Source organism: Dermacentor variabilis, chromosome 6 (assembly GCF_050947875.1).
Source record: "Dermacentor variabilis isolate Ectoservices chromosome 6, ASM5094787v1, whole genome shotgun sequence".
Classification (NCBI taxonomy): domain Eukaryota; kingdom Metazoa; phylum Arthropoda; class Arachnida; order Ixodida; family Ixodidae; genus Dermacentor; species Dermacentor variabilis.
Genome location: NC_134573.1, coordinates 70,644,927 through 70,672,283, shown reverse-complemented (window position 1 = coordinate 70,672,283; position 27,357 = coordinate 70,644,927). Strand labels below are relative to the sequence as shown.

Here is a 27,357-nt window from a genome sequence, read left to right as displayed (position 1 = left end):
TTTGTCACAGCAACAGTTGGGATTGATTTACTCGCACATTGGTGTCGATCCTCGCCTTCCGCTGATAAAACCGACCAGCGGTCTGCGTTTAGCTGCGAATTGCGTCACGATTCAGTTACTCCAGGAGGGAGGAGCGCGGACTCATGAACGAACGTCTCTGCCTCTCCAGGCGTTGGTTCAGAGCGGAGCGCCTTAATAACCGCCATAATTCAGGAAGTCATCCCGCTCCTGGTAGTCCAGTGGCAAAGGCGTTGCGGTGCAGAGCTCCACGGGTTCCAACCCGACTGCAGCGGTCGCATTCCGGAGAGAGCGGAACGCCAAAAAAAAAAAAAAGAAAAAAAGCTCGTGCACCTAGTATGAAATACACGCGAAAGAACCACAGGTTGTCAAAATTAATTCCGAACCCCTCAGTATGGCGCGCCTCATAATGAGGTCGTAGATTTAATACGTAAATCCCCAGGTTTCTTTTTATTTCAGCAAGTCGTATGAATATCGCACTATCGCGGGCGATGTGAGAACATCGCAAAGGAGCCGTGTTGTGCTTGACGATGCGGTCGATCTTTATCCGGATGCGAGGCGCGTGCACAGCTTTGTTATAGCGCGACGTGGCAGAACAGAAAGTGGGGCCAACACTGCGCATGCGCATCGTGTCGTCGTCATATTTGACATTCGTGTGCGCGCACTATTTGGGAGTTGCGGCGCCACACGCGCGCACAAACGTATAACTCCGTGTGCAACCGCAGGACCCAGGAGACTGGCGGAATGATGCAGTACCTGCTGACTATCGTCTTCCTCATCTGCACCTTGTGGGTCGTCGTCGGCGTCCTCTACTTCATCTACGGCAAGCGGGGTGAGTCACTGCAGCATATGCGCTGTTAGCCCTTGCTTTCTTCGTCGCGGTGAAAGTGGTTGACGCGGCTTCGTCCTGCGAGACTTCTTTTAGCGCATATGAAGCAATGTAGGCTTTGCTTGGAGAACGCGAACGCGTGTCTCAGCGCTTTTAGCTGAAACTCCAGAGCCATCTGTGTCTATTTTCTGGCGGTTTGTCTTTGTCTTTAATGCGCTGTGATTTACTTAGCTTTAAGCGAGCGGATTACCAAGTAAACCGCCATAAGAAAAAGAAGTAGAAAACTTACCGATTGGACGAGGGCAAACACCCGAGAAGTATATAGTTACTGCCACATCCTTACGCGAAATTACGTACGGTACCAATGCGGTATTAGATACGGTATAGATTACATAGTGCCATTACGGTATAACATACGGCACATTACGTGCCGTACCATTACCGTGTTACCCGCAAGCGCTAGAAAAACAACAAATGAACGAAAAACCTTAGCACGCAAACGTATACATGGTTTTGAAAGGCAGATTCTCACTCTATTCAATAAGAAGGCTGGGCTGGCTGCGCAGGGAATAGTTGAACAGCAAGTCCACGCACTCTGGGGGAGAGAGTTTTGTCGTACAGGTACACGTGACAAGCACATACTTTGAACAAAAAGTTGTTAAATACCCTTTCTGATTTCAAGTTTATGGTACGCTGTGGTATGTTACAGTGTATTCTAAGTACACTGCAAATAGTATTTGCCTCTGTTTCTGCACACGTAAGAAGGTTTGTAACAGAAACTTGAAGGCACCCGTATTGTATGAAAGCTTCATTTATTTGATACTTCCAGATCGCTTTCTCTGCGGATATATTCATAATGAAAATTGACGCTGAGGGTGCTAATTTTGCAGTCACATACGGGAGTCTCGATACTAACCGCCCCCCCCCCCTCCTTTCTGTGTTCTAAAGCGTACCTCCACTCAAGAAAGGTGACGGCAGGGCAGCCCGTCGACAGAAACGTGCCCGCGCTTTATTGGAAGAATGGAGATTATTATTAAGAATACTCTTAATTATTTATTAAGAACAAGTGTAGCGTCTACTTCAGTCGAGGCGTGGTGCTTTAGTAACCCAAGTGCAGTGCAGGAAGAACTTACTAGTGGAGTACGGTTTGACAATATGGAGGTAAGACTCCCAGGAGACTTCGGTGATTTCTCACCGCACACCTGGCGGAGCTGATGAAAGCAGAACTCCTCCTCTCTGCCGGCGAAAGCAAGAACTCCCCTGTTCCACGCACTCAGCTGCACCATTGTCCCCGCCTGTGCGCTGCTGAGCCACAAGGTCGCGGGTTCGGTCTCGACTGCGGCGATCGCGTTTCGATGGGGGCGGAAAGCGAAAATTCTCGTGCACGGTGCATTCGGTGCATGTTCGAGAAGCCCAGGTGGTCGAAATAAATCCGGGGCCCTCCCACTACCGATAATTGCGGTTATGGCACGTAAAAGCTCGCCACTTATTAAATTTTTGTCGGCGCTTCTGAACACGAGATTAGCTTAGTCAATGTCGAATATGACTCAGTTACGTCAGATTCCTTGAGGCAGCATATCTGGCGACCTCGTTCCAAGAAGCAACTCCATCTAAATGCTGCGGAGAAAAAGCCAAAAGGGGTCGCCATAGGGTACCGAGAGCTGTACTGTTTGCCAATTATTGTCACTATACAATTTAATGAATTGCTCTACGTTGTTGCTCTTTCAGTTTACTCGATGTTAGGCTCAACTGCAATAGTGTCGCGAATGTGGCGCATATGATTGTTTCTTACGATGTGTCAGATAAGACAACACTTGAATATACCTAACGGTATATTTTCCGTAGGACGCCAGTGATTGTCAATTATTTAAATCTTTTTCTCAATTATAAATCAAATTAAGATATGCACACAGTTTCGCAGAATTCGCGTCTTACTCCAGTTATTGCTTACCTCAATAATAAAAATTTCTGCAGAACCCATCTCAGTATGACTGCCGACACTAATGTCATTAGCATTCTAACAAGCTAGCGACACACCGTGTCGTTGAAGAAACCTTCATTTACAATCTGTAGTTTTCATTCTGAAACTTTCATTGCTTAGGTTTAGAGCGGGCGCCTTAACTAAAGCATCACTACGCGCGGCCTTGCAACTGCAGCCGGTTTTGTCCCGTCGGTGCTGTGGAAGTGGGGTCCAGCATATGCGACTTCGAATGAACTATGGCGCAAAATTGCATATAGCGTATTTCTTTGAAGCGTAAAACTTGAATTTTCACTGTTAGAAGAGCGCGCGTTCTCGCGCTAACGAGTAAATGGTGGCCGCGCGACGCGACTCATGTGCCAAGCGTCTGTAGAAGCGCTGGCTCATCACGATTGAACTATTTAAAAGTGTTACGTGGTATTTCTCGACGTACATGTATGCTCTAAATGAGAGTAAAGACGAGGGGTGAAGTATATGATGTAATGGGTAGAGCATCGGGGATCTTCTGCGCATGAGGGAGCCGCATTTCGAAACCCAGGGTTCGTGCGGTTCCTTGAAACCCTTGAAAACCCTTGAATTTGAAAAGATCGTTTTCAAGGCCTTGAAAGTCCTGGAATTTTCGCAATTCCTCGAAAATCCTTGAATTTCCTAAATTTTTATTTTAATAATCTTCCAGTGATTGTATTCGAGAAAATTTGAACCCTCCTGAATTCTCGCTGCAATTTTGTTTTAAAAAAAACGGGAATTCTCAGGCATCTTGAATTGTCTGGTAAAACTCAGGGAAAACTCATGGAATTTGTGCTTCAATCAGGGAAAATTTGCTGTCATTTTACTGAAAGGGAACGTCGCCCTACTGCTGGCTCGAGTAAAAGAGAGCACTCATAACGTATTGTTTTCGACGCGGTGTCGTTAGCTGGAGGAGTTACGTGTGTACAGTCAACGACCAATTTGCGGCTCCACCATGCACCCCATAGTCAATGTATAAGAACGTCTGTAATTTCAGACGCAAGAACCCTTTGCTGTCCAATTTTCCGGATTTCTTGCCGCTACCGCAGGTCCCAAATCATCATCATCATCAGCCTGTTTACGCCCACTGCAGGGCAAAGGCCTCTCCCATACTTCTCCAACAACCCCGGTCTGGTAATAATTGTGGCCATGTCGTCCCTGCAAATTTCTTAATCTCAAATCTCATCCGCCCACCTAACTTTCTGCCGCCCCCTGCTACTCTTCCCTTCTCTTGGAATCCCGTCCGTAACCCTTAATGACCATCGGTTATCTTCCCTCCTCATTACATGTCCTGCCCATGCGCATTTCTTTTTCTTGATTTCAACTAAGATGTCATTAACTCGCGTTTGTTCCCTCACCCAATCTGCTCTTTTCTTATCCCTTAACGTTACACCCATCATTCTTCTTTCCATAGCTCGTTGCGTAGTCCTCAATTTAGGTATAACCATTTTCGCAAGCCTCCAGGTTTCTGGCCCGTGCGACAGTACTGGTAAGACACAGCTATTATACACTTTTCTCTTGAGGGATAGTGGCAACCTGCTGTTCATGATTTGAGAATGCCTGCCAAACGCAGCCCAGCCCATTCTTATTCTTCTAGTTATTTCAGTCTCATGATCCGGATCCGTGGTCACTACCTGCCCTAAGTAGATGTATTCCCTTACCACTTCCAGTGCATCACTACCTATCGTAAGCTGCTGTTCTCTTCCGAGACTGTTAAACATTACTTTAGTTTTCTGCAGATTAATTTTCAGACCCACCCTTCTGCTTTGCCTCTCCAGGTCAGTGAGCATGCATTCCAATTGGTCCCCTGAGTTACTAAGCAAGGCAATATCATCAGGGAATCGCAAGTTACTAAGGTATTCTCCATTAACTTTTGTGCCCAATTCTTCCCAATCCAGGTCTCTGAATACCTCCTGTAAACACGCTGTGAATAGCATTGGAGATCGTACCTCCCTGCCTGACGCCTTTCTTTGTTGGGATTTTGTTGCTTTCTTTATGGAGGACTAGGGTGGCTGTGGAGCCGCTATAGATACATTTCAGTATTTTTACATACGGCTCGTCTACACCCTGATTCCGTAATGCCTCCATGACTGCTGAGGTTTCGACAGAATCAAACGCTTTCTCGAATCAAGGTTCCAAATGACATCAATCAAAGCCGACACCGCCGTTTTGATTACCTCGCCGCCGCGAACCAGCGCTCTCGCACGCCGATCCGCTGGCAGCCGTAGCTACCACCGCGGCAACACTAGGCTTCGCTGCTTCTACGTTCCCTATTAATGTTCTTGTCGTTTGGTGCCGTGTTTTTCATTGAAAGAATTCACCGCTGTCAGTAATTGCACCAACTCCGCCTCTGTAATCCTCGCGTATGGCTTCGAAGCTTAGAAAGCATGGCGCGTTGCATAATGCTGGTTTCCGAAAGGCAGCTGCGCCTCAGCACAGCGATGTTACGAGGTGAAGCGTACATTAAGTGTTGCGGTGAAGCTTAACAAGCGTGACAAGGGGCAATTGTCAAGGGACACAGTACGTATTCCATAATTATACACGCGTGCACCCTCCTTGGAAAGGAGGGTGCGCGCATGTATAATTATGGCGCTGTGGGGTTCCTTGAAAATCCACACACAGGACCTTGAAAGTCCTTAAAAACCCTTTAATTTTTGTCATATACACCAGCATGAACTGAACCCTGGAAACCATCCGTCACGCATAAAAATTTCCTCTTTGTGTGTGTGTCTGTGTGCGTGTGTGTTTCACGAGTGATAGCGACGTTTTAGGGCTAGTAAGCATATACTGTAGCAGTACTCCAAAGTCGGAGAAGTAGGCTTAGTATGCTAATTAAGCTAAAAAAAATAAATAAAGCTTGCGAGTATTTTTTTTTTCTTTTCTTTTTTCGAACTGTAAGTCCACCACGAGGACAACCGCTCGAGTCCTCCTGCAGCCTTCGTCACTTGTAGGGGTGCTCTTTTTCTTTCTCCCTCTCTCTCTTCTGAACAGGAGCAGGGAAGACGACCCCTGACGACGAAAGTGGTGTCGCCGTCCCATCCTGTAAGCATGCCTACAAAAGCAGATGTACCGGCCGCAGTAGTCCAGCGGCTAGCGTTGCGCTGCTCCACTCGAGGTCGCGGTTAGGATCCCGGCCGCGGCGGCCACTTCCCAATGGGGGCGCAATGCAAGGAACGCTTGTGCGCTTCGATTTAGGTGCGTTTCCATAGCTACGGGGCGGGGGAGGGGGCGGGGAGAGTCAACATTAATCTGGAGTCCTCCATTAGGGCGTGCGTTATGATTGCATCCTGGTTTTGGCACATAAAACCTCAGAATTAGTTTTTTTTTATTTTACAAAGCAGTTGTTCCCGATTCCATCGCCAAGTACTAAGTCACGACTTGGCAGGCTTAATCAAGTATTGTAGTATTTACCATGTTCGCTTATTTCTATTTTCATTTTATGCATTCAATACTGCCAGCCGCCATTTGGTAGCCAAGGCAGGAGTGTTACAGCCCCTTGGTGGGTATCAAGATGCAGCGAAGCAAGCATGATAGCAAACATTAATACAGTAATTTATTGTTTCTGTTAGAGTGTTTGCACCTTACTCTTTTTTTTATTTATTTTTCTTTCATAAATAAGGTATTCTTTACTTTGTTTACTGTTTTATTTACTAAGTACTTGTTAGTTATTATTCTTGTTCTTCCGTTCATTACCTGTTGTCGACGTTTACTTCATCTCTCGCCTAGCTTTATGCGGTGTAGCGTGCAAGGCCTTTTTCTGGACTAACACCTCTAGCTCTTATTAAACTTTTAAACATTAAACTTTTCTCATTAAAGTATCTTGATGGGTCGAAGTGGTTACACGGTCTGCAGATTTGTTTGTGGCGATCGCTATCTGGTGTACTTCTCATGCTTTCAGGTGACATCGAGTCTAATCCCGGTCCCATGACGATGGCTGAAGCTGAGTCAGTTGCCGTTGCCTTAGAAAGATTGCAGAAATTATATGACGCGTATGCATCCGTGCTCGAAACAACTCGAAAGCCGGAAGACGGCCGAGATATTTTGTTAGGGGGGGCTCAACTGTTCCAAAGAGAGGGAGGCTGCAGCTGAGAAAGCAATTAAGCACTTAACTAAAAGAGTGGCCGCAATGGAGAGGCGCAAGACTGAGGAGGCCGAAGGTAAAACTGCGAAAGAACAGGAGGCGGTTTCACCGAGTGAGGTAAACCGTTCGCACGAAAGGGTAGCGACGCTAGAAACATCAATCGCCAATCAACGTTCTGATGAGGTCGGCACACGTGCTCTTCGTTCTGTCTCGCAGCAACTTTCATTAATAACACCCAGGTGCGATAACGCAGATAATCCCTTGCGACGACGCAATCTTCTTTGGAATGGTGGACGATCGTAACGAAGACTGGGCAGCATGTGAGCAAAAAAATCACCCAATTTCGATCAGAAAATCTCGGCATAAACACAACAAGCACACAGTTTGAGCGAGTACCCAGACTAGGGTAGTACTATGACAAGAAACGTAGACCAATTATAGCGAAATTAACGTACTCCAAGGACAAAGTCCATATTCTTTCATGTGCACGTAAACTGAAGGGTACTTCCATCCTTCTCCACGGGGGAAGATTTCTCGCTCGAAACTCGAAGAATAAGAAAATAACTTTACGCATTTGCGAAGGCGCAAAACAAGCCTTTCAGGTTGTCTTTTAAGCAGATAGCAAGGCCACAGTAAATGTGCAAATGATCCCCACGAGTCGAGTGCACGTATCAATTATTATTCACTGTCATTGTCATATGCAAACATTCGCAACCTCGTGCCAAACGCCATTTGTTCTCTTTGTTCGTAGAAGACAGTGAATCGCACATCGTCATTCTTACAGAAACATGGTTGAATCCTAACATTACAGACGATGAAATTCTTCCCGGTGCGCATTATTTATATAACATATACATGCGTGATCGTACTGATAAAAGAGGCGGTGGCGTACTTCTAGGAATCAAGAGGGCAATAACTTGTTACTCAGTTAACACCGATTCAAATGTCGAAGTTGTCTGGGCAGCCTGCTTAATATCTTCCGTTAAGTTATTGATAGGCGCTTGTTACCGTCCGCGAGATTCTGGTCATTCGTTCGTTAATGAGCTGCGCATCAGTATTACTAAGGCAACTGAGCTATGTCCTACTGATAGCATCTATCTCGTCGGGGATTTTAATTACCCCTTAATCAAGTGGGCTCATCACCATCTTGTCATATTTCAACAGGATTTGATCTGTAACTTGACACTCGATTACAACCTCACTCAAGTCATTAACCAACCTACCCCTGAGACCAACATATCAGATCTAATTAATATACTTACAACAGCATCAGAAACGATAAAAGAGATAACACACTTGGATGGATTCAGTGATCGTCATTTAGACATTCCAGTTCCGTTTATGGGCTATGGGACGAAGACAATTTACAATTACAATAAAGCTAATTTCACAGATATCAACACAGAACTTGAAACCTTCTTTTAGCATGAATTTCTACCTTCATTTAACAGTCGAGGCATTGATGAAAACTAGACACTCTATAGAGATAGGGTTTCCTCTTTGGTCAGCCAGTACGTCCCTCTAATCACAATAAATAAATATACATCTCACCCTCGGTTCACTAGGAAGCTTAAGCAACTAAGGAACAACAAAACCGGTTATACCAGACTGCCACGCGGGCGGGTACCCGTTCAGCTTGGGACACACACAATGTTTGTCTAAAATCCTATTGCTCTGCCTTATCCGCTGCGAAAGATAATGCTCTGCACATGATTTTGCCTCACTTATGAAAACTAATCCTAAAAAGTTTAGCAAGCGATCATGCCCCGATCGTTACACCTAGTTCCCTACAAAGTAAAAACACTCCCATACCAGACAATGAGTGCCCCGCAATACTGAACACCTTCTTCTCATCTGTTTTTACTTCAGAAGTTCACTTTAATCTTCCTACAGCTCCCGATCTCGATTACCACTACGTGACACCCATTGAAATAATTGAAGAAGACATCGAGTGCCTCATAAATAACCTTAAAGTATCTACTTAAGCCGGTCTTGATGGCAATAATTCCAAAATATTAAAATATACAATTTGAGTGTCTAGGAAATTTTTATTTCACATTTTTCAGCAATCCTTAACTACTGGAATACTACCCTCTGACTGGAAGACAGCTGAAGTAATACCTATGTTTGAAACAGGAAACAGAACCTCAGCTGAAAATTACCGTCCTATATCTCTTACGTGCATCTGCTGCAAAATGCTAAAACATATAATCGCACCTAATGTTTTCAGTCATCTCGAGGACAACAAATTTTTCACGCTAATCAGCATGGATTTAGAAAGAATCATTCCTGCGAAACACAGCTATTCGAACTAATGACTGACTTGGATTTTAATATGAACGATAACCTACAAACTGATTGCATATTTCTTGACTTCGCCAAAGCCTTAGACCGCGTTGCTCACTGCCGCATGATTTCAAAATTATCATCACTCCTTCTAGACTCGTTAACTTTATCATGGCTTCGTAACTTCCTTTCGCATCGCCACCAGTTCTTACTTGTTAATAATCTGTCGTCTAATCTTTCCCCAGTTACTTCCGGTGTGCCGCAGGGCAGCGTAGTTGGTTCATTATTATTTCTTATTTATATAAATGATTTACCTAATAACATTTCTTCATCTATGCTAATTTTCGAGGATGATTGCATCATCTACAACCCCCCCCCCCCCCCCTTAAATCTGCTAATCACCACCTGGAACTCCAATACTATCTTCATCTTAATAATAATAATATATGGGGTTTTACGTGCCAAAACCACTTTCTGATTATGAGGCACGCCGTAGTGGGGGACTCCGGAAATTTTGACCACCTGGGGTTCTTTAACGTGCACCTAAATCTAAGTACACGGGTGTTTTCGCATTTCGCCCCCATCGAAATGCGGCCGCCGTGGCCGGGATTCGATCCCGCGCCCTCGTGCTCAGCAGCCTAACACCATAGCCACTGAGCAACCACGGCGGGTGTATCTTCATCTTATCAAAGAGTGATGCAAAACACGGTTAATGACCCTTAACGTATCGAAATGTAAAGTCATTTCATTCAGCCGCAAACATAACAATTCTAGTTATACATACCGCATTCGAGATCACTTACTTTCTCATGTCTTCCATTACAAATGTTTCGGTGTTAACCTTTCATCAGATCTTTCACGGTCATTTCTTATCACGTCCATATGCGCCGTCGCCTAAGTCTGTAGGGTACCTACGCCGTAACCTCAGAAGTTCCCCTGCTAATATTCGCAAACTAGCCTACCTTACTTTTGTTCGCCCACAACTTGAGTTTGCTTCCTCCATTTGGTCTCCTTATCATAACAATGTAGTCACCACTTCAGAATCCATCCAAAATAGGGCCGCACGATTCATCTCAAGAAACTATACCTACCATTAAAGCGTCACTCAGATTAAAAGTGATCTTATCTCCGATCTTTAGGCACACGCCATGACGTCGCTCTACTAATAGTATTTCACAAGTGTGTACACTCCAATCAATCATGTTCCTTTCACCTCGATGTGCCATCTCGCACGTCCAAAAGATTGCACAATCATTTGAGTCTTACACGGATCTATGGTGACACTTTAGCTTTTATTTCCTCAACAGTACCACGAGCCATCAGATCATGGAATAATCTACCAGACAGCATCGCATCTCTGTCTAATCCCGATACATTACATCACCAACTTATTATTACACATTTCACTGAAACCGTCGTTTAGCATGTTTCATATTCATGTTTCAGTTCATATTTTGAAGTTAAGCATTTCGTTTTTTCCCATCACACGCTTGATGAATTGCGCACTTATTCATGCGCCATGCGCTTTTTATGTTATCGTGTGCTTTAAAGTATGTACAATATTTCTTCTCGTTATTTCCGCGTTTCTTAGCCCCCTTTACTTTAGTGCTATTATGTGAACAAATTTATTTACCATGTATTGTACTTTCTTTCTTTTTCATCTGGTTGTGTGTGCATGCACTCTTGGGATTATTCGCTCCCCCCCCCCCCTTACACAGTGTCCCACGGGTCTGTAAGGTACTTCAAATAAATAAACTCTTGGTCCCCTCACAGCATGATCGAGCTAGGCACACCTTCAGAAATGTGCGTATTTGCAAAAGACGCGGAATGATGATTCAGTTTAGAGTGCTCCAGCATACTCATCAGAACTCGCATTTTCGTTCATCAGGCGGGACAAGGTTGCCTTCTCACTGAAGGTCAAATGTGCAGTGCATAGCGATTGAAACACAGACACCCGGAGCGCTTGGTGCCGGCACTGTTCACGCTATTGGTGGGCACTGGGGGACGCCGAGCTCATCATGCATGTTTTACACGGCATCAAAGACATGAAAACTAGTGTCTATGGGATGCATTGCGACTTGATTTGGCCCCTTCAGCGATCACGCAGTGCTCACCGGTGGCGCACAAAGCGCCGGCTGCCTTTCCGTCCGAGCGTCGCGTTTCAATCGCTGAGCACTCTATACCTACCTTGCGTGTTGCGGCCGAAAAGCGTACACCGCCACTGCGTCGTTGTGACGTCAGATATTTCAAAGCACTTATATTTTCGTCCTTTCTTTTTTGGCTTAATAAATGTCACGGAAACTCGCAGCTCGGTTCACTCCGATGCTCTTTTAAAATGCGACGTAGGCCTTCTTTCTGCAGCAAAACTGATAGTTGGGCGAATTCGTACGAATTCATAGTGAAAGATTTAGTGTCCCCTTCACTGTGTCCTTGTCGATTGTGCGCGCTAAATATTTCACTACGAGGCCTTCTTTACTGATCAGCACTTAATTAGGCACGAGTATACGTTGTAAAACTTCGTGACGTCACCGCGTTCTGGTGCAGTTGGCGCGGCGTCACCACCCGTCTTTTGTTTCTACGTCTTTTCTGGATAACCGAGCGTCGCCCTAAAGTAGAGGGTGCTCGTGTTTGCTTTTGCGGAAGCATAATGCTGGAATGCAGCTTGAAGTTCCCGTATTTAGCTTGCCCTTACATTGCCCTGGCAACCTCAAATATTACGATGGAGCAATAGTAGTCTGACACTCTGACTGCTGGATAACGCAAATGCGGAATCACAGCATAAAGAATACGGATATAAGGAATTTCCTACACAACGAAGTGGCCTCATGTCACCAAATTCTTTTACGTGGCTGTGAACTAGTCAAGCTGTTCTAAGAAGCAGCTTAATTGGAAATACAATCCTCCTTTCTCTGTCTCAACTGCACAAAAATAAACTTTGATTTGACTAAGTCTTCAATGTCTCCCATATATGCCTATATATAAGTGTGTGGTGAATACATGCTGTTAACGAGTGTAAAGTATAATGTGGTTGTCATTGTGTCGGGTGAGACTTCATCATAAGGAGAGTTGGAATGTATGCTTAACCTTCCATTCAGCGGACCCACATTAGATTGGTGGCCTTGACTGCTGAATATTTTTTTATTCAGCCATCGGCTAATGTAGACCGCTTTGACACTTTCCTTCATTTAGAAAAAAAATGCAGGCAACGCAACGCAAACAACTTCAAAAAATATAAGCTCTGGAGTTTTACGTGCCACCCACGATTTGATCATGAGGCACGCCGTAGTGGGGGACACGGAATTTAATTTTGACGACCAAGGGTTATTCAACATGCGCCCGACGCACGGTGTTTTTTTGCATTTCGCCCCCATCGAAATGCGGCCACCACGGCCGAGAATTTATCCTGCGAACTCAGGCTTAGCAGCGCAACACCATAACTGCTACGCCAGCACCGCGGGTCAGGCTGTTTGCAAGCACATAGCAGGAAGGAGCTTTAAGGTACGCGTAATATTTTACACATTTTCCTGAGGGATTCGTATGGACATATAAAAAGAAATAAAGCAAACTGCAGTCAGTTCATGTAATTGTCTTGAGATACTGCGGTTCGTTAGAGCACATGTGATATATGCTCATCCAGCTGGTATCGCTCCAATAATTTTCAATTTTTAATAAACGGTTGAATTGGCTAGTGCAGCCGTGTAACTGCTTTTGGTGCTTTCCAGCACGGAGTATTTTTAACATGAACAATAGGCTGCCCAAACGTCTCGTCAGGGTAATAAAATTTACGCAACATACGCAATGTAGTCGTCCCTACTTTTTTAACATCGTTGAAAAATAATTAGTGTTTGGCTTTGTCCGTGAGATTCAAAATGTATTGAAATATGCTATTCCTTTATGTAAAGCGTTTGTTGTGAGTGATGTCGCACGGAATTGCTTTGCCTTTTAATATTGCATTTAAGCCATATTTGCATTCTGCGCGAAGTATGCCGTCAAGTCATTCGAGATCGATGCACGATGTCTTTTTTCTTATCTCGCATGTAGGCCCTGGTACAGCCGACGGCGGCAAACCGAGTGAGTGAATTGTTCTTTTTTTTTTGTCCGCTTGCATATCTGGTCTCCATTAACGCTTACTGGCGCAAATACTTGGGTGGCATAATGACATTGTTTGCCTCGTTTTACTTCCTTATACACGTCATCCAAAGTTTGGAGATAACGAATTCTCCACATAGAGCAAGCGAAACTTGCTGACCGATACTCACGTGAAGTAACTTCCCCATTTGACGAATTGGACATTAGATATGTCGAACTTGGCGGTGGTGACGATTTGCTGGCATCCCCTTCGAAACGGAGCAGTGACAAATGGTCACCTAGCCTGCGTGAGTTAATCAGGTGTGCTACACATGCTTTTTATTTTAGCATTTGCGTACACATATCCTTAATCTCATTTTTTTCTCTCTCTTCTGTTAAAACATCTACCTTGTACGTCTACCTATGCCTGGCTGTAACGGATCCAGTCGTATGAACCTTTTCCCTGTTTCACCAATACTCTAAACGCCTCCTTATCTCGACTGCTGACAGGATGATGCTTCCGTCCACTTTACGTACAAACGCTTTCACGTGGGACGCGCGCTGCCAGCGCCGTCAAGCAGATTCCATGGCCGGTGCTTCAGGACGCACTTTCCTTTCTGGATGCGCTGCGCCACTACTGCGACCTCGAAAAAATGATGCCCAACACTCACTTGCATCTCAACAAATGGTCCATTGAACGAAACAAAACTTCACAACGAACACACCATAATTCGTACAATTTTTGTAAGGGTGCTGACATTTAAGGGATGTGAATGGCAGCTGGTGTAAATATCGAGCATCGCTGACGACATTCTTAGTGACCCTACACGGAACCTTTCTAGGCACAGGGCATGATTGCTGACAACTTCACTTATTTTTGTCCCCAATAAATAGATTCCTTCCTTGCTTTTTTTATTCGTGTGCGGAGAGAACGAATCCGCCGTTAACGAACGCCTCACAAAAGTTGTTTTGGCTCAATAAACGGTCACCTCGAAAAAGCAAAACCATGCACATACCTGCATATAGGCGACGTTTTGATGCATCGAGTTACCTGAGATAATGTTTGTACCGTATAAGCGCTAACGCTTGGGCAGTGTAATTTGAATGTTTCACCTATTCATGCAATCTCAGCTGCTCAGGACCCTGGAGTTTTATTACCGCATAGCTGCAATTTCCCGGAAATGTTTCCAAATACATCGGTTTTTTTTCTGAAGTTCAGTCAGCTTTACAGCACAGAGCCGACGCCCACCGGTACTATGTCCCGCATTTGTGGCTATGGGCGTGAAGTCAGTTCCCAAACTTTATTAGATCACCGGTCGACCGGCAGCGACAGCCAAACGGCGCGCTGCTGCCAAGAGTTCCCGGATGTTGTAGGGCGTGCACTTCATCTAGAACGTGTGACAGTGTTCTGGGGCACTAGTGCTTTGCTTCCTGCTGCTCTCCGTGGATGTGGAGTACACAGCAAACAATGCTGTTCAAACGTCCGACAATGTCCCGTACTGAGCTTGTGTTATTGAAGAAAACTCCGTCCTTAGCGAGTTACAGTTTCCCGCATCGGGTATCTACGTTCCTAGCATTTGTCGTGGGCCGATCCCGAAGATAATGTAATGCAAAACATTCCGCAGTCTGACGCTCCTTCTACTTGCCTCACCCCGGCAGGTGTCAATCTAACCGACAGGTGACGGGACAGAGTGCCGTGGACAGTGACTCCACGCTATTCTCAGCCGCAATTTGCTCAGCAAAATAATCGTCTTTGATCGACCTCCGCAAGAGGCTGAGTCGGCTTCCGAATTTTGAATCGCGCGCCGCGGCCTGGCTTTCATGACCGTGACAAGGCGGTAGCTCCTAAATCAAGACACTTCGGCTTGGTTTCATTTCCTGCCTCGTCTTTATTTTGCCTTATCACAGGATTGCGTGTTCCTTCGTTTTGTTTTTCTTCTGTTTCTGCTGATGCGCACGATCCTTGGTTTTTGTATTTATCTACTTCCCCTAGCATTAGACTTTGTTCCAAGTCTGCGCTTAGTGCTGGTCTCGTTTCTTCTTTTTTTGCGTATTGTTTCCCCAGCGCGGCGCATATCGTCGATCGGAATAAGCAAACGTGAATTCGCCGACACAACTGCTATTGTTGCAATACGGACTTGTTGGCACAGCATCTTGGAATATTACTGTAGCTCACATACGAGCGATGACGCAATATTACAGAGACAGCGCCATGTCTATGTCTTTCATGTGCCTTCTTGCGTGCTCGTCTGTATGCGCTACAATATTACAACTGCTATCGCCGCGGTGTATAGCAAATCCCCACTACAATAGTCCGGTTGGCCACATATAGCTGAGAAGGAAAAACAGTAGTCCGAAATAAACAAGCAGGAGACGAGTAGCATTCTTCTGGCCAGTACTGTGTACATTGTCTCTTCCTTATTTCTCTCGCGCTGCTGTTTTTTCCTTCTCAGTTATGCGGCCAACTTGCTCAAGAAAACGTTTTACTGGCCACCTCGGCTACGGTTAACGCGAAGGGCTCGGAAACCGACTTCAGAGAAAGAGAGAGCGAAAGAAACGGTTGTTGAGAATAAACAAAAGGCTACCCCTGTGGTGCTCCCGGTGAGGTGCCTGGATAACGTTGGTTGCATACAAAACTCAGCGCCAAGATAAGGGACGACAAAAAAAAAGAAAAGAACATGCACGACGCGAAAGCTGTTCGTGCACTTATTTCTTCGTGCTTTGTCCTAGTGCTGAGTGTTTGTTTATAACCATAAGGCTCATCCAACTAGCTCAATTTGTGCTCCTAATTCACCTGATCGCATTGATTGTTCCACTTTTCCGCAACAGGTACAACGTAGGGCTCGCAGAGTTTGGCACACGCGCTGTCTGCCCCGTTGACACGCAGGTCTCTTGTACGGCAAGCTGGTCATCTGCTCGGTGCGCCAGGACAGCTCCGCGAACCTGTGGGTGCGCCTGCCCGAGGGCGTCTGCCACGTCTTCGTCGCCCTGGGTCTGACGCAGTCCGATGGCAGCGTCCAGGAAGGTACTCGCCGTTACTGACCAGTGGGGCCACCTAAATCTTTGCTTGTTTTTCTCTAATCGTAAGGTAATAGGGCATAAGCGCTCGTGCACCGTGGATTGGGTGCACGTTGAAGAACGCCAGGTGGTCAAAATTGATTCGGAGTGCTCCCCCACTACGGCGTGCCTCGTAATCATATCGTGCTTTTTGGCACGTCAAACGCCAGAATTTAATTTGCTCTATGATGTACAGCACCATGACCGGTGTCGAACCGATGTTTAAATTTAGACGTGGCCTTCGCTTCCGAGAGCAGACGCTGCAGTCGAAGGTGCTGTGACGTCAGCAAAGCTGGAGCATTGAAAGTAGCAATAAGTCACGGGGCACCCGTCGTGGGTTGCGACACAATACACGAAATACTATTTCAAGTTACGCGTCCAGACTGCTCCTTCCTCCCTCCACCCCTCAAAAAAGAAATGCCACCCTTACCGTGACAGGAGGCTTCATAAGGTAAAGAATATTTGGAAACAAAACATTGCTCGAAGCCAACTTGTAGTTCCCACTACAGCAAGCCGTGACGTCACATATTTTGACGGTATCTACTCGGGTGTAATTATTTAATCGGTATAGGTGTACCATTCTACATACTAAAAGAGCCTTACTGAACTTAGTAAGCGTCAAAGATTCTTACTGCTCCACCACGACCCAAAAACGATAAAAAGGAAACTTGAAAAGCATATAACGTCAACACTTACCTACCGGCGCTGAGATTCCGGCACGAAATTCAAAAAAGGAATGTTTGGTCTTGATTTTTTCTTCAAGTAATCAAAATTAGCGAAAATTATTTTGCAGGATTGCTTTATGGTTTTACCTGATTGAGTTTTATCTTTAGTATCCAGTTACACCAACAACAAAATAAAAGAATACTGAGTGTAATGTATCCACGGTTGTCGCAGTAATAAACGCAGCGAATGATTGCCCCGGGCACACCCACCTGCTTGTTCTTTTGCCGTAATACTTCTGTGTAGCGTGAACAGCAATGCAAGAACGAATAGCTGAAGCAACGAACCCAACCGGAAACTCGAGAGCCGGTTGTTATGCAGCGAGTACGCATACACAAGACTTCGAGCATTATACAAGCTTATGTCAGTAAGATTTATTTTCATGGTAAGCATGCCCTCCCCCCTCCAGCGCACCTTCCATAGTTCTGAGAGCTTCCAGCAAGAAAGAAATTAGCTTAATTGGCGACAATCAATGACTTCGGCAAGCCTGATGGGAGGGCATGTTCCGCGGTTGGGATTAGGCCACGTGTTCTATAGTTTCCGAACACTTGATAGTTTGCGCTCGGAATCCCGAGTTTTTGCCCTCCCACCACCGTGGTCTTTTCGTTGTTTTTGCGAAACAAACTAGAAAATAAATCCTTTCTTTCTTTAAGGCCTTTCTTCTCTCGCTCTTGTGCGCCTGTTCTCCGCACCACCCATTCGTATACCAGCTGTAGCCCGCTCGAATTGTGACAGCATTCCAGGCTTGCATGATAAAGTCAGCCCAGGAGGTCGTTTCGACGTCGACGTGATTACCAGCGTGCCACCACTAGAGTCTGCGACATATCTCTTTTCTGTCAATGATACGTATCTGTTGAAAGCTTTGGAAGCGGTACACCCTTATTTTTTTTTTAGACCGACGAAGAACTTGTCCGAAAATGCAGTGGCGAGTTAGCAGTAAATGCGTAAGAAATGCGGTAGCATTGCGTCGCACCTCTCTGAGGTCCCGGATCCAGGTCTCAAACCGCGTTCAGCGCATCGGAAAGTGCTCTTCAGGAGCTCACTCGACACTCGTCCTGCTTCTTCGAGGAGCGAAGTGCAAGTGACGGTGGTCAGGAACGCACCCCCGTCAGTTGCACTATACATATATATATCCCACTTTGACACTGCTAATGCTAACGCATTAACTCTCCGTAGACTGCGGTTCGAACGGAACACATAAAGTGAGTATTTTTTTTCTTTTTTGCGTTCGCTCTGTCATGGAGATTCCTGCGTCGGCGGCTTAGATTGACTACGAATATCTGCCCTTCGCCCAAGTGGAAGCTTTAGCTCGGTATCACTTACCTGAATGCATGGCAATGGAGAAATTGTTTTTTTTTTCTCGGGAAGTATGGCAGCGAGGGTGATCAGGTTTGTTTCATTCAAAAAAAAAAAAAAAGAAAGCAATGTCCATTCTTTCCAGTTACTCATATTTTTTTTTATTTAGGTTGCGAATTATTTGCGTATTTAAAATTTTCAAGCTTTTAGAAAACTTAACTGTCAAGCATAGAACTCTAACTCAGCAATAAGAAAGGACATCAAAATTCTGTAAGATGGTCGTATTAATATACTTAAGGAGGACAAAATTAGTGTATTCTTAGTTAATCAATTAATTAAATAATTCATTCATTCATTAAATATTATTACTTATAGCACCGAGAAGACGTATTACAGGTAGGTTATAGAGCTACGAGGTTGAAAAAATAACCACAAATATTTTATAAAGTACAAAATAGCGAGTAGAAGAAGCTATGAGCGTTGCCGCAAATATGGAAAAACGCTATGCACCGCTTTTAAATATAGCCCTAAATTGTGAGTAACGGTTATACAAAACATTTGTGAAGGTTGTAATATTTGCATGTAAGCAGTAAATTTATAAGCCAAGTTTGTCTGCTCGAGACTTTAATAAATGCCATTTACACAACTGCGATATATGTTTTCGTGGAAGGATTTGTGAACGCCGTGCTTCTATTTTTTTCTTGAAACTACCCGATTTAAGGCAATTTTTGTAAGGCATACAATCTCCTGAATAAAAATTCCGTTCTGTTTAGTACAGTCTGACTTTCTTCATTGAAATTGCTGCAGCGGTTGTCCCCTCAAGACATTTTTGCGTTTCACAATTATGTTGAGCAGTAAAATCGGAGTTCGCCCCGAGCTGAAGGTTCCTATTAACGTTCCCACATTTAAAACACCTCGTTATCGCTTAAATGCTATTCGGCATTCTAGGAGTGACAAAAAATTGCCCAGATGCCACTTACTCTGGGAATCGATGTTATGCAAATCGTTTTACGGGCAGCAGGTTATCCAGCATCGTTCGGGGCTCGTCGGTCACCAGATGGGCAAACGTGTTCGTATAAACAGTTGTGCTTGTTACGTGAGTTTCAGTGAGACGACAAAAAGTGAGACTTCTCATGTCATGCATATCACGTCAAACATGTCTTCGCACGACATGCATGTCATGATATACATTCAGTTAAAGAGCGGTCATGACAGCGTGAGAGGGCAGATCGTGACATGCATGTCATGTCACTTATGTCATGTCATGCAATGCCATTCATGTGATCACGTGGCATATCCTGATATATATCCAGGTAAGGAAACGACGATGGCATCACGATGACGAAACAAGACAGAGACAGACAGACGGCCAGACAAACAGACTGATGGATAGACAGACGGACAGACAGACGGCCAGACAGACAGACTGATGGATAGATAGACGGACAGATTGATTGATTGATTGATTGATTGATTGATTGATTGATTGATTGATTGATTGATTGATTGATTGATTGATTGATCGATTGATCGACCCAGGCCTAGCCCTGAGCGTGGAGCGGCTGCGGGCGGTGGACGGGGCCCAGGCGCTCGTGTCCGTCGACTACGCCGTGCTCACGTCCAACACCGACGGGTTCGGCCGCAGCCTGAACACCTTTATGGGCAACGTGCCGTCGCGCTTCAAGCGCCACTTCAACGGCATCGAGGTGCGCGGCATACCGGTCGCCGACTACACGGACGCCGGCAAGATGACCGCGCTCAACACCGCCATCGGCGTGAGTCTTTGCACGCGAATTCCTCCCGGTACAATTACAAGAAAGGGGCTGACAGATGGAATAGCACACTGTGGTATAAAGTTTGTAAACAGGGATGAAGTGCCGCAGACAGGCTGGCCAACGTTTCGATAGGAGGACCTATCTTCGTCAAAGGCGGCCTCGTCATCCTCGGCGTGTTAGTTTTAAAGGGTTAGTGCAGTGACGTCACGTGCGGGTGTTGTCGCTGGCGGCTGGTTTTAAAGAGAGAGATTACAAGAGTAAACAAGCGCTGTCGTCCGACGTCTGTGAGCTTCATTCTCAAGACGAGGGGACAAGAGCGTGAGAGTGGGCACGCGGGGAGAAAAGAAAAGAAATAGAAGCAGAAAAAAAGGGAAAAAAAAGAAAAAAAAGGGGGGGGGGGAACCAGGGCGGCACCAAGACAGAAAAAAAGGGGGGAGTGAAAGAAAAAGAAAGAGAAAAGTGAAATCTTCAAGAAATACGGGGGCTTGGGAGCGTGTTGAAATTCGATTCGAAATTCTCCACCAGAGTTCGAGGCAACGCAACAGGACGGGAGACAACACAGACGCTTACTCAAGGCACTCGCATTATTGCAGCGAATATGTGCGGGTATTTTCTCTTTAGACCATACAGAAAGTTTAGAAACCAAACTCACCGGCTACAATTCGTAAATTGCCATATGGGCTGTAAGCTGACTAACTACAAAGGGTATCGGGAATTTTTGAGACTCAATTGATTGCACAATCCGATCTATCGCGCAATACCCGCATCTACTATTTCGTCTGAAGGGGTACAATTGTGCTATTTGTAAGAGGGGATTTTTAAAATTCTACCGTCACTGTTGTCTGCGCGATTTCTCTCTACTGCGAGAAATAGTACAACGTTCGCCTCGGTTAACACTCACACGAGCTGCACCAGAAGGAAGGGAATAAATAACACTACTCTCCATTGTGGCTCCAGTGTGTTGTGCTCACCAGAGTTTCGCGCATGAGAGTTAATCGAAGGATACCCACAGGCCTACGCGCGCTTGATGAAGGAAGTGTGCACGGTGGACTATAACACAGAGCCACACGTGCTAGGACGCGCAGTAGAATAACACACGCAGATTCAACGCGTAACGTTGAAAATCTATAGACCGTTTTTTTGTAGGCGCCGCCATATTGTGAAGGCAGTGGCGCCGCCTAAGAGCAGCGCCATACTGGTTTGGGTGAAAGCGGTCTTTTGCATGGCAGGTATACGCTCGGTGGTAGGTTTTGGCGTTTGTTTTCGCGGTCGTGCGGTCTGTTTAGTATGACGTGCGTCTTGTACGTGGTAAATGGTTCTGTGAGACGTGCTGAAGTGGTTTAAGGCGTCATGGCCGGAATTTCTGCTGGCGTTGAGGTGGACGGAACACGCAGCGCGATGTGTGCGCGCATATTTGGGCCTACAATCAGCCTCGGAGATCAATTGTGTATTTCTGAATGTTCCAATCACTAATGTGACCTTATTGCAGTATTATCCTCTATTTCTAAGCTGCGGTTTAGGAGCCATGAAACATACGCGACGATCGTAACAGCGTGGGTACCGTTCTGCTACGATAGAAGCTGTGATGTTATACTTTGACAAGCGTTCAAACTGTTCGCTGCAGGTTACATTGCGTGACTACTTGGTTCGATGGATGAGGTTTCCGCCCCTGAATAAAATGGTTTTGGCAAGTAATAGCAGCATACCTTACAGTCTGAATTAAGCTTGTCCAGCAAAGGGATTGTCTACGAACTGGGCGAGCGTCCTAAGCAGTGGTAGGTGCTGTATTACAGATACCTTTGTTCTATATACCGCATGGTCCAAACATACGGCATCAGCGGTTATATATTTATAGACGTTGTGCGGCGTTAGCCCGTTTTCTCTCGCTTTTTCGAGAAAGAGGATGATAACCGAATTTTTTTTCGGTTGTGTACGTTCCGTTCTCTACGACGCATTCACATATATTACGGAAATATTGTCCTCAAAAATAAGCATCGCATTCTTTTTATGCGATCCCTCTCATATATTATGGCTGTATACAGGCCAAAAAGGCAATGCGAAGCGCACATCTTACATATGTATCGTGCTGGTTCACCAACCGCAGTGATCGCTGTGTTGAGCAGCGCCATCGCCCTCATGCAGGAAGGCTAGCGTAGACATATGGTAATTTCAAGCCTACTACACTTGAAATGCACGAGAACGATGCCGGTGCATCACAAATATTTGATAGCGTCTGCCGCTTAGATGTTTCGTGCTTACCTTAGGTTAGCCGGGCACGAGCATGCGCTCTTATGATTTGTTTTACTCCCTCCGCTAAGCGATCAGATAGTGAGCAGATTTACCATTTCATGCTGCTAATACAGAGACACCGGTTTTCTTTGTTGAATTAAAACCGATATAAGCAAAATAGTTCACAACACATACACACACCGCGACTGATAATGTGCGTACACCGCGGCTGATAAAGCGCGTCACATTCTTGCGCCCCCAAAAGATATTTCCGCCTACGGTAGTTACCGATGCACCGATAGGCTTCCCTGACGACCTTATATGAACGGACATGGCGTATATTTCACAAAGTACCATCTAAAACATCTCGAAATCGTTCCACAGCACGCGACAGCTATACTTTCAAGCAGCGCCGCGCCGGATCTCCCAAGCCAGAGAGGAGGAAAGGCTCTCCGCGCGCCCTACCCTCCTCGCCCGATGGAAAGGTCTATATGGCGCGAAGCGTTTTTCAGTTAGCGAGGTGTAGCATCAGTAGCGGATGGCCACGGTTACAGCCTCGTCGCATGTAGCTGCTAGCTGTCTGCTTTACTAGGATGAGTACAGTGTACAACGCTTACAGAGGCACGAACATCGATTAGAGGTATATGCGCAGAGAATCACATATCTAGCTACATTTAAGGTTTCGCGCGCGTTGTCTCCGCGGCCTATATAATGTGGCAGATTGGCCAAGAATGGGTACGTACATCCCATTTCCAAAGTTGTCTAGTAGGCCAGGCAGCCAGCACGTGTTCGGTGCAGCATGCTTTCAGTAAGCGCGTATATCCATAGATACATCCCGCGAGGAAACGACCACGCTTTCGGAATTGGCGAGGAGCCATTACTGTGTTGCTTTCGTAGCCTTCTCTTGACGGCTTTCGAAGACTATTATTTATCATCCATTGACGGTGACAGTGGCTTCCGTAGGGCTTTGCACGATGTATACGGGATGTTTTTTTTTTGTTATTGTATAGGCCTCCCGTGTGGTTGGTGCGCTTGATGTTACCGACGTTCCTCCTGAGCCCTTCCAAGTTTACTGATCTCCAAAATCAGTCTTGCCTGTTCGAGGCCGAGTAAACGGCTTGAACACCTACCCATTGACTGACTTCTCCTAACCCTTTAGGGGCTGCGGGCGGCTGCCCCCTTGACGTCAGCGGGAAGATTCCCATACAGCGCTTCCATTGGCCGAGTGCTGACATCAATCAAGAAGCATGTTTGCATTAGTGCGCTGCTTCCAGCTGGTGCAGTAAACATTTATTGACGCAGTTTACTAAATAGGCTGAAGTACGAGGAAATCTCCGAGCGTATTTCTGGAAGAAGACGACTATCGTCTGCTCACGCTCGGCCGCTGCGGCTCGTTGAGGACAACCGGGTATTCTGTGGGTGACGTGGCTCCATGCGCGTGCCCCGTAGGGTCGTCTGCGTAAGCAGGCGTTTGGTGTGTTGCGACACCACGTACCCGAGCACACGAAGGTTGGACCCTCCCGCGTATAGCCGTGCGTGGCTTAGCCGTGTCCGGGGAAAAGGGGATCCTAGGGGTTAAGCCGAAGCCGGGTGTTCGGGCCTTTAAGGCCCCCCTGGCGGAGGCAACACTCCTCTGTAGCCTCTGCTTCACGTAGACGGCACCCCCGGACTGACCCCCTCGGGGGAAATCGGTAGTTGCCTTTTCCTGTCTCTCTCTCTCTCTCTCCCTCCAGCTTTCGTCTTTCTCTCACTTTTCATCTTTCCTGTCTACTCCTAGCTTCCGCTTACTTCCAATGTTTCCAGGCAGCAAGGGTTAACCTTGTGTGAATAGCTAACCTAGGTTATCTCATATTTGGTTATAGTAATTACGTACAGTTGGCGTTTGCAGGACCTGGTTTTATAGTCCCTGTAGCGTCCCCTTGTAGGGCTCCACGGTGGGTGGCTGGCGTTATTGCCGAGAATTACATTCTTCCATGGCAAGCTCCTTCTCTCCCCTCCCTGATCGCCCTCAGAAAAGAGGGCGCACCGAAGATGTATTTCAGTTCTTTGGACATCAAAGACCCAACTTCCCACGATTTCACGTCATTCACTCGGAAAAATCAGATACACAAGTACCCACAATCTCCCCATTTATAGTTTCAAAGTTTTTAACTGAGGCTCTTGGTCCAGGTTACAAGGGATCAAGGATGGCAAGTGGAGATCTCCTCTTGGGGCTCCATGATCTGAAACAATTCGACAAGTTGCCCAGTCTAGTGTCATTTGGGGACATTCAAGTGACAGTGACTCCGCACCGCACTATGAACACTACCCGCGGCGTTGTCTCAGATGATGATTTGCTTCAGCTGACAGAGGCAGAGCCCCTGCAGGGCTTCGATGAGCAGAATGTCGTTAATGTGAAAAGAATGAAGATGAGGCGAGATGGTAAAGAAATTGCGACCAAACACCTAACACTCACCTTCAATTCAAGTGTCCTGCCCGAGTCAGTAGAGGCCGGGTACATCAGGCTCCGGGTTAGGTCGTACGTGCCAAATCCGCTCCGATGTTTCAAATGCCAGCGTTTTGGCCACAGAGTTCCAGAGCTGCCGAGGCTGCCAGATTTGTGCGAAATGCAGTGCCCATGAATACACCTCTGAAGCTTCTGAGAACGCTCTTTACTTTGTAAACTGTGTAGGGGAGCACGCCGCGTACTCGCGGTCGCGCCCATCCTGGAAAAAAGAAAGAAATTGTAAAGGTCAAAGTAAAAGAGAAAATATCTTCCAAGGAGGCACGCAGGCGGGTTTCATACCTGCCCAAGAAAACCTTTGCCGATGTGACGCGTCAGGGGCAGCGACACAAAGGCTTGTGGGTGGCTGTCCGACCCACAAGCAGTGAGTCGGCAGTTACACCCTCTGCCCCGGCGGCGGTTTCAGCTAGCGCTGCTCCGCCAGCCCAGCAGAAGGGACCATCGACCAAGAAGGTGGGTGCAGCGAAGGCTGCCTCAACGACCCCGGCCCCTTCCAGCTCTGGCAAAAGCGGGCGCAGCTCAAACCCAAAGGCAGCCCCATCGACCTCCGGGATGTTGGGCGCAGGAGTCTTGCCCTCCGAGGCGGGACTCTCTCGGTTAACTTCTCGCTCGCAAGAGCGCGTGCCCGGCGCCTCACAAGAGGCAGTGGACAGTACACCTATCCTCACGGCGCACCAAGCGCCTAAGCAGTGGCGAGGCTCCCTCGAATGCTCCAGAAAGGACAAAACCCCCATTACAGGGCCCAGAAAGAGCTCTGTAATCTAATCTCTAATCTCTGTAATTACTACTTCTGTTTCTGTACACACAGCACCTATTTACTTGCAATATGGATACACAAATTATTCAATGGACGTCAGAGGTCTTCTTAGAAACCTTGATGATGTGCAAGAACTCATCCACGAACACAATCCAAAAGTGCTCTGTTTACAGGAAACACACGTAAAATAAAAAAACACAAACACTTTCCGACAGTATGTTACGTTTCTCAAGGAATCGCGATGAAGCTCTCGCACCATGGCCCGGTGTTGCCATTGCTTTTCATAAAAGCATTGCATGTCAACTTTTACAGCTACAAACGCCTCTTGAAGCAGTGGCGGTTCGAGCTGTTCTCCTAAACAAACTCATCACCATTTGCTCTCTTTATGTACCCCCTCATTACAAATTAAATAAACATGGATTTCAGTCCTTTATAGATCCATTGCAGAACCTTATGTTGTTCTTGGCGATTTCAGTGCGCACAGCTGCCTGTGGGGCGACTCTCGCATAGATGCGCGAGGTCGTCTTGTTGAACAGTTCATTTTCTCTTCAGGTGCGTGCCTTCGGAATAAGAAGGAACCCACATATTACTGTCTTGAAAACAGAACCTTTTCTTCTATTGATCTCAGCATAGTCTCCCCGTCTATACTGCCTGAACTTGAATGGGACGTTACCAACAATCCTTACGGGAGCGAAGACTTCCTAATACTGCTAAGAACATCTAAAGAAAACGAATACTCACCACAGGCTCCTAAGTGGAAGATTGATACAGCCGACTGGGAGAAATTCCGAACTCTTACTAGTATCTCATGGGATGACATGTCTTCTTTAGGAATTGATGCTGCTGTGCAGTATTTTACAGCCTTCATTATAGATGCCACATCTAAATGCATATCTGAAGTAAGTGGCTTGGCATGCAGACGGCGTGTCCCATGGTGGAACGACAAATGTAGGATCGCTCGTAAGATACAGAACAAAGCGTGGGGGTCGCTACGCGCTTCTCCCACTGCAAAGAATCATATCAACTTTAAGAAAGTAAAGTCCCAAGGCAGAAGAACCCGCCGACAGGCCAGAAGAGAAAGTTGGCAGAAGTTTTTATCGAGTATCAACTCGTATACAGATGAGGCCAAAGTCTGGAACAGGGTTAATAAGATAAGAGGGCGACAAACATATTCACTCCCTCTGGTAAATACACAGGGCGATACTGTGCAAGATCAGGCAGACTCACTTGGGGAGTAATTTGAGAGCGTGTCAAGTTCAAACCATTATTCGCAATCCTTTCTCAAATATAAACAAATAGAAGAATGTAAGCCATTCATAAGAAAATGTCGACAGAACGAACCGTACAACTGTCATTTTAGTATTGCCGAGTTGAGAGCTGCCTTGAGTGCATGCAAGAGCTCTGCACCGGGATCTGACAGAATCATGTATGAAATGATCAAAAACTTAAACAATGACACCCAAGTTACACTAGTCACAATTTTAAACACCATTTGGGCTGCAAGATACCTTCCAACTGCATAGAAAGAAGCTATTGTGGTTCCTGTTTTGAAGCAAGGCAAAGACCCTTCCTCAGTGGCAAGTTACCGCCCGATAGCCCTCACAAGTTGCCTTTGTAAGGTATTTGAAAAATTAATCGGTGCTTCATTCATTTCCTTGAAATGAGCAAAATAATTTATTCCTATCAGTGTGGTTTCAGAGAAGGGCGCTCCACAACTGATCATCTTGTACGTATTGAAGGAAATCTCCGTG

General features: G+C 46.0%; 1 protein-coding gene across 3 annotated transcripts in view; it reads left to right on the top strand.

The window, feature by feature from the left end:
• Positions 1 to 749: 749 nt before the first annotated feature.
• LOC142584846 (uncharacterized) overlaps positions 750 to 27,357 on the top strand; it is a 51,586-nt gene continuing 24,978 nt past the window's right edge. The window contains exons 1-5 of one of the 3 annotated variants that reach the window (XM_075695147.1): positions 750 to 850; positions 5,823 to 5,873; positions 13,240 to 13,269; positions 16,154 to 16,291; positions 19,882 to 20,117. In XM_075695147.1, the coding sequence (XP_075551262.1) occupies positions 763 to 850; positions 5,823 to 5,873; positions 13,240 to 13,269; positions 16,154 to 16,291; positions 19,882 to 20,117 (543 nt within the window). In that variant the 5' untranslated portion in view covers positions 750 to 762. The remainder of the gene's footprint in view (positions 851 to 5,822; positions 5,874 to 13,239; positions 13,270 to 16,153; positions 16,292 to 19,881; positions 20,118 to 27,357) is intronic. The other 2 variants (XM_075695149.1, XM_075695150.1) reach the window with 2 other exon arrangements.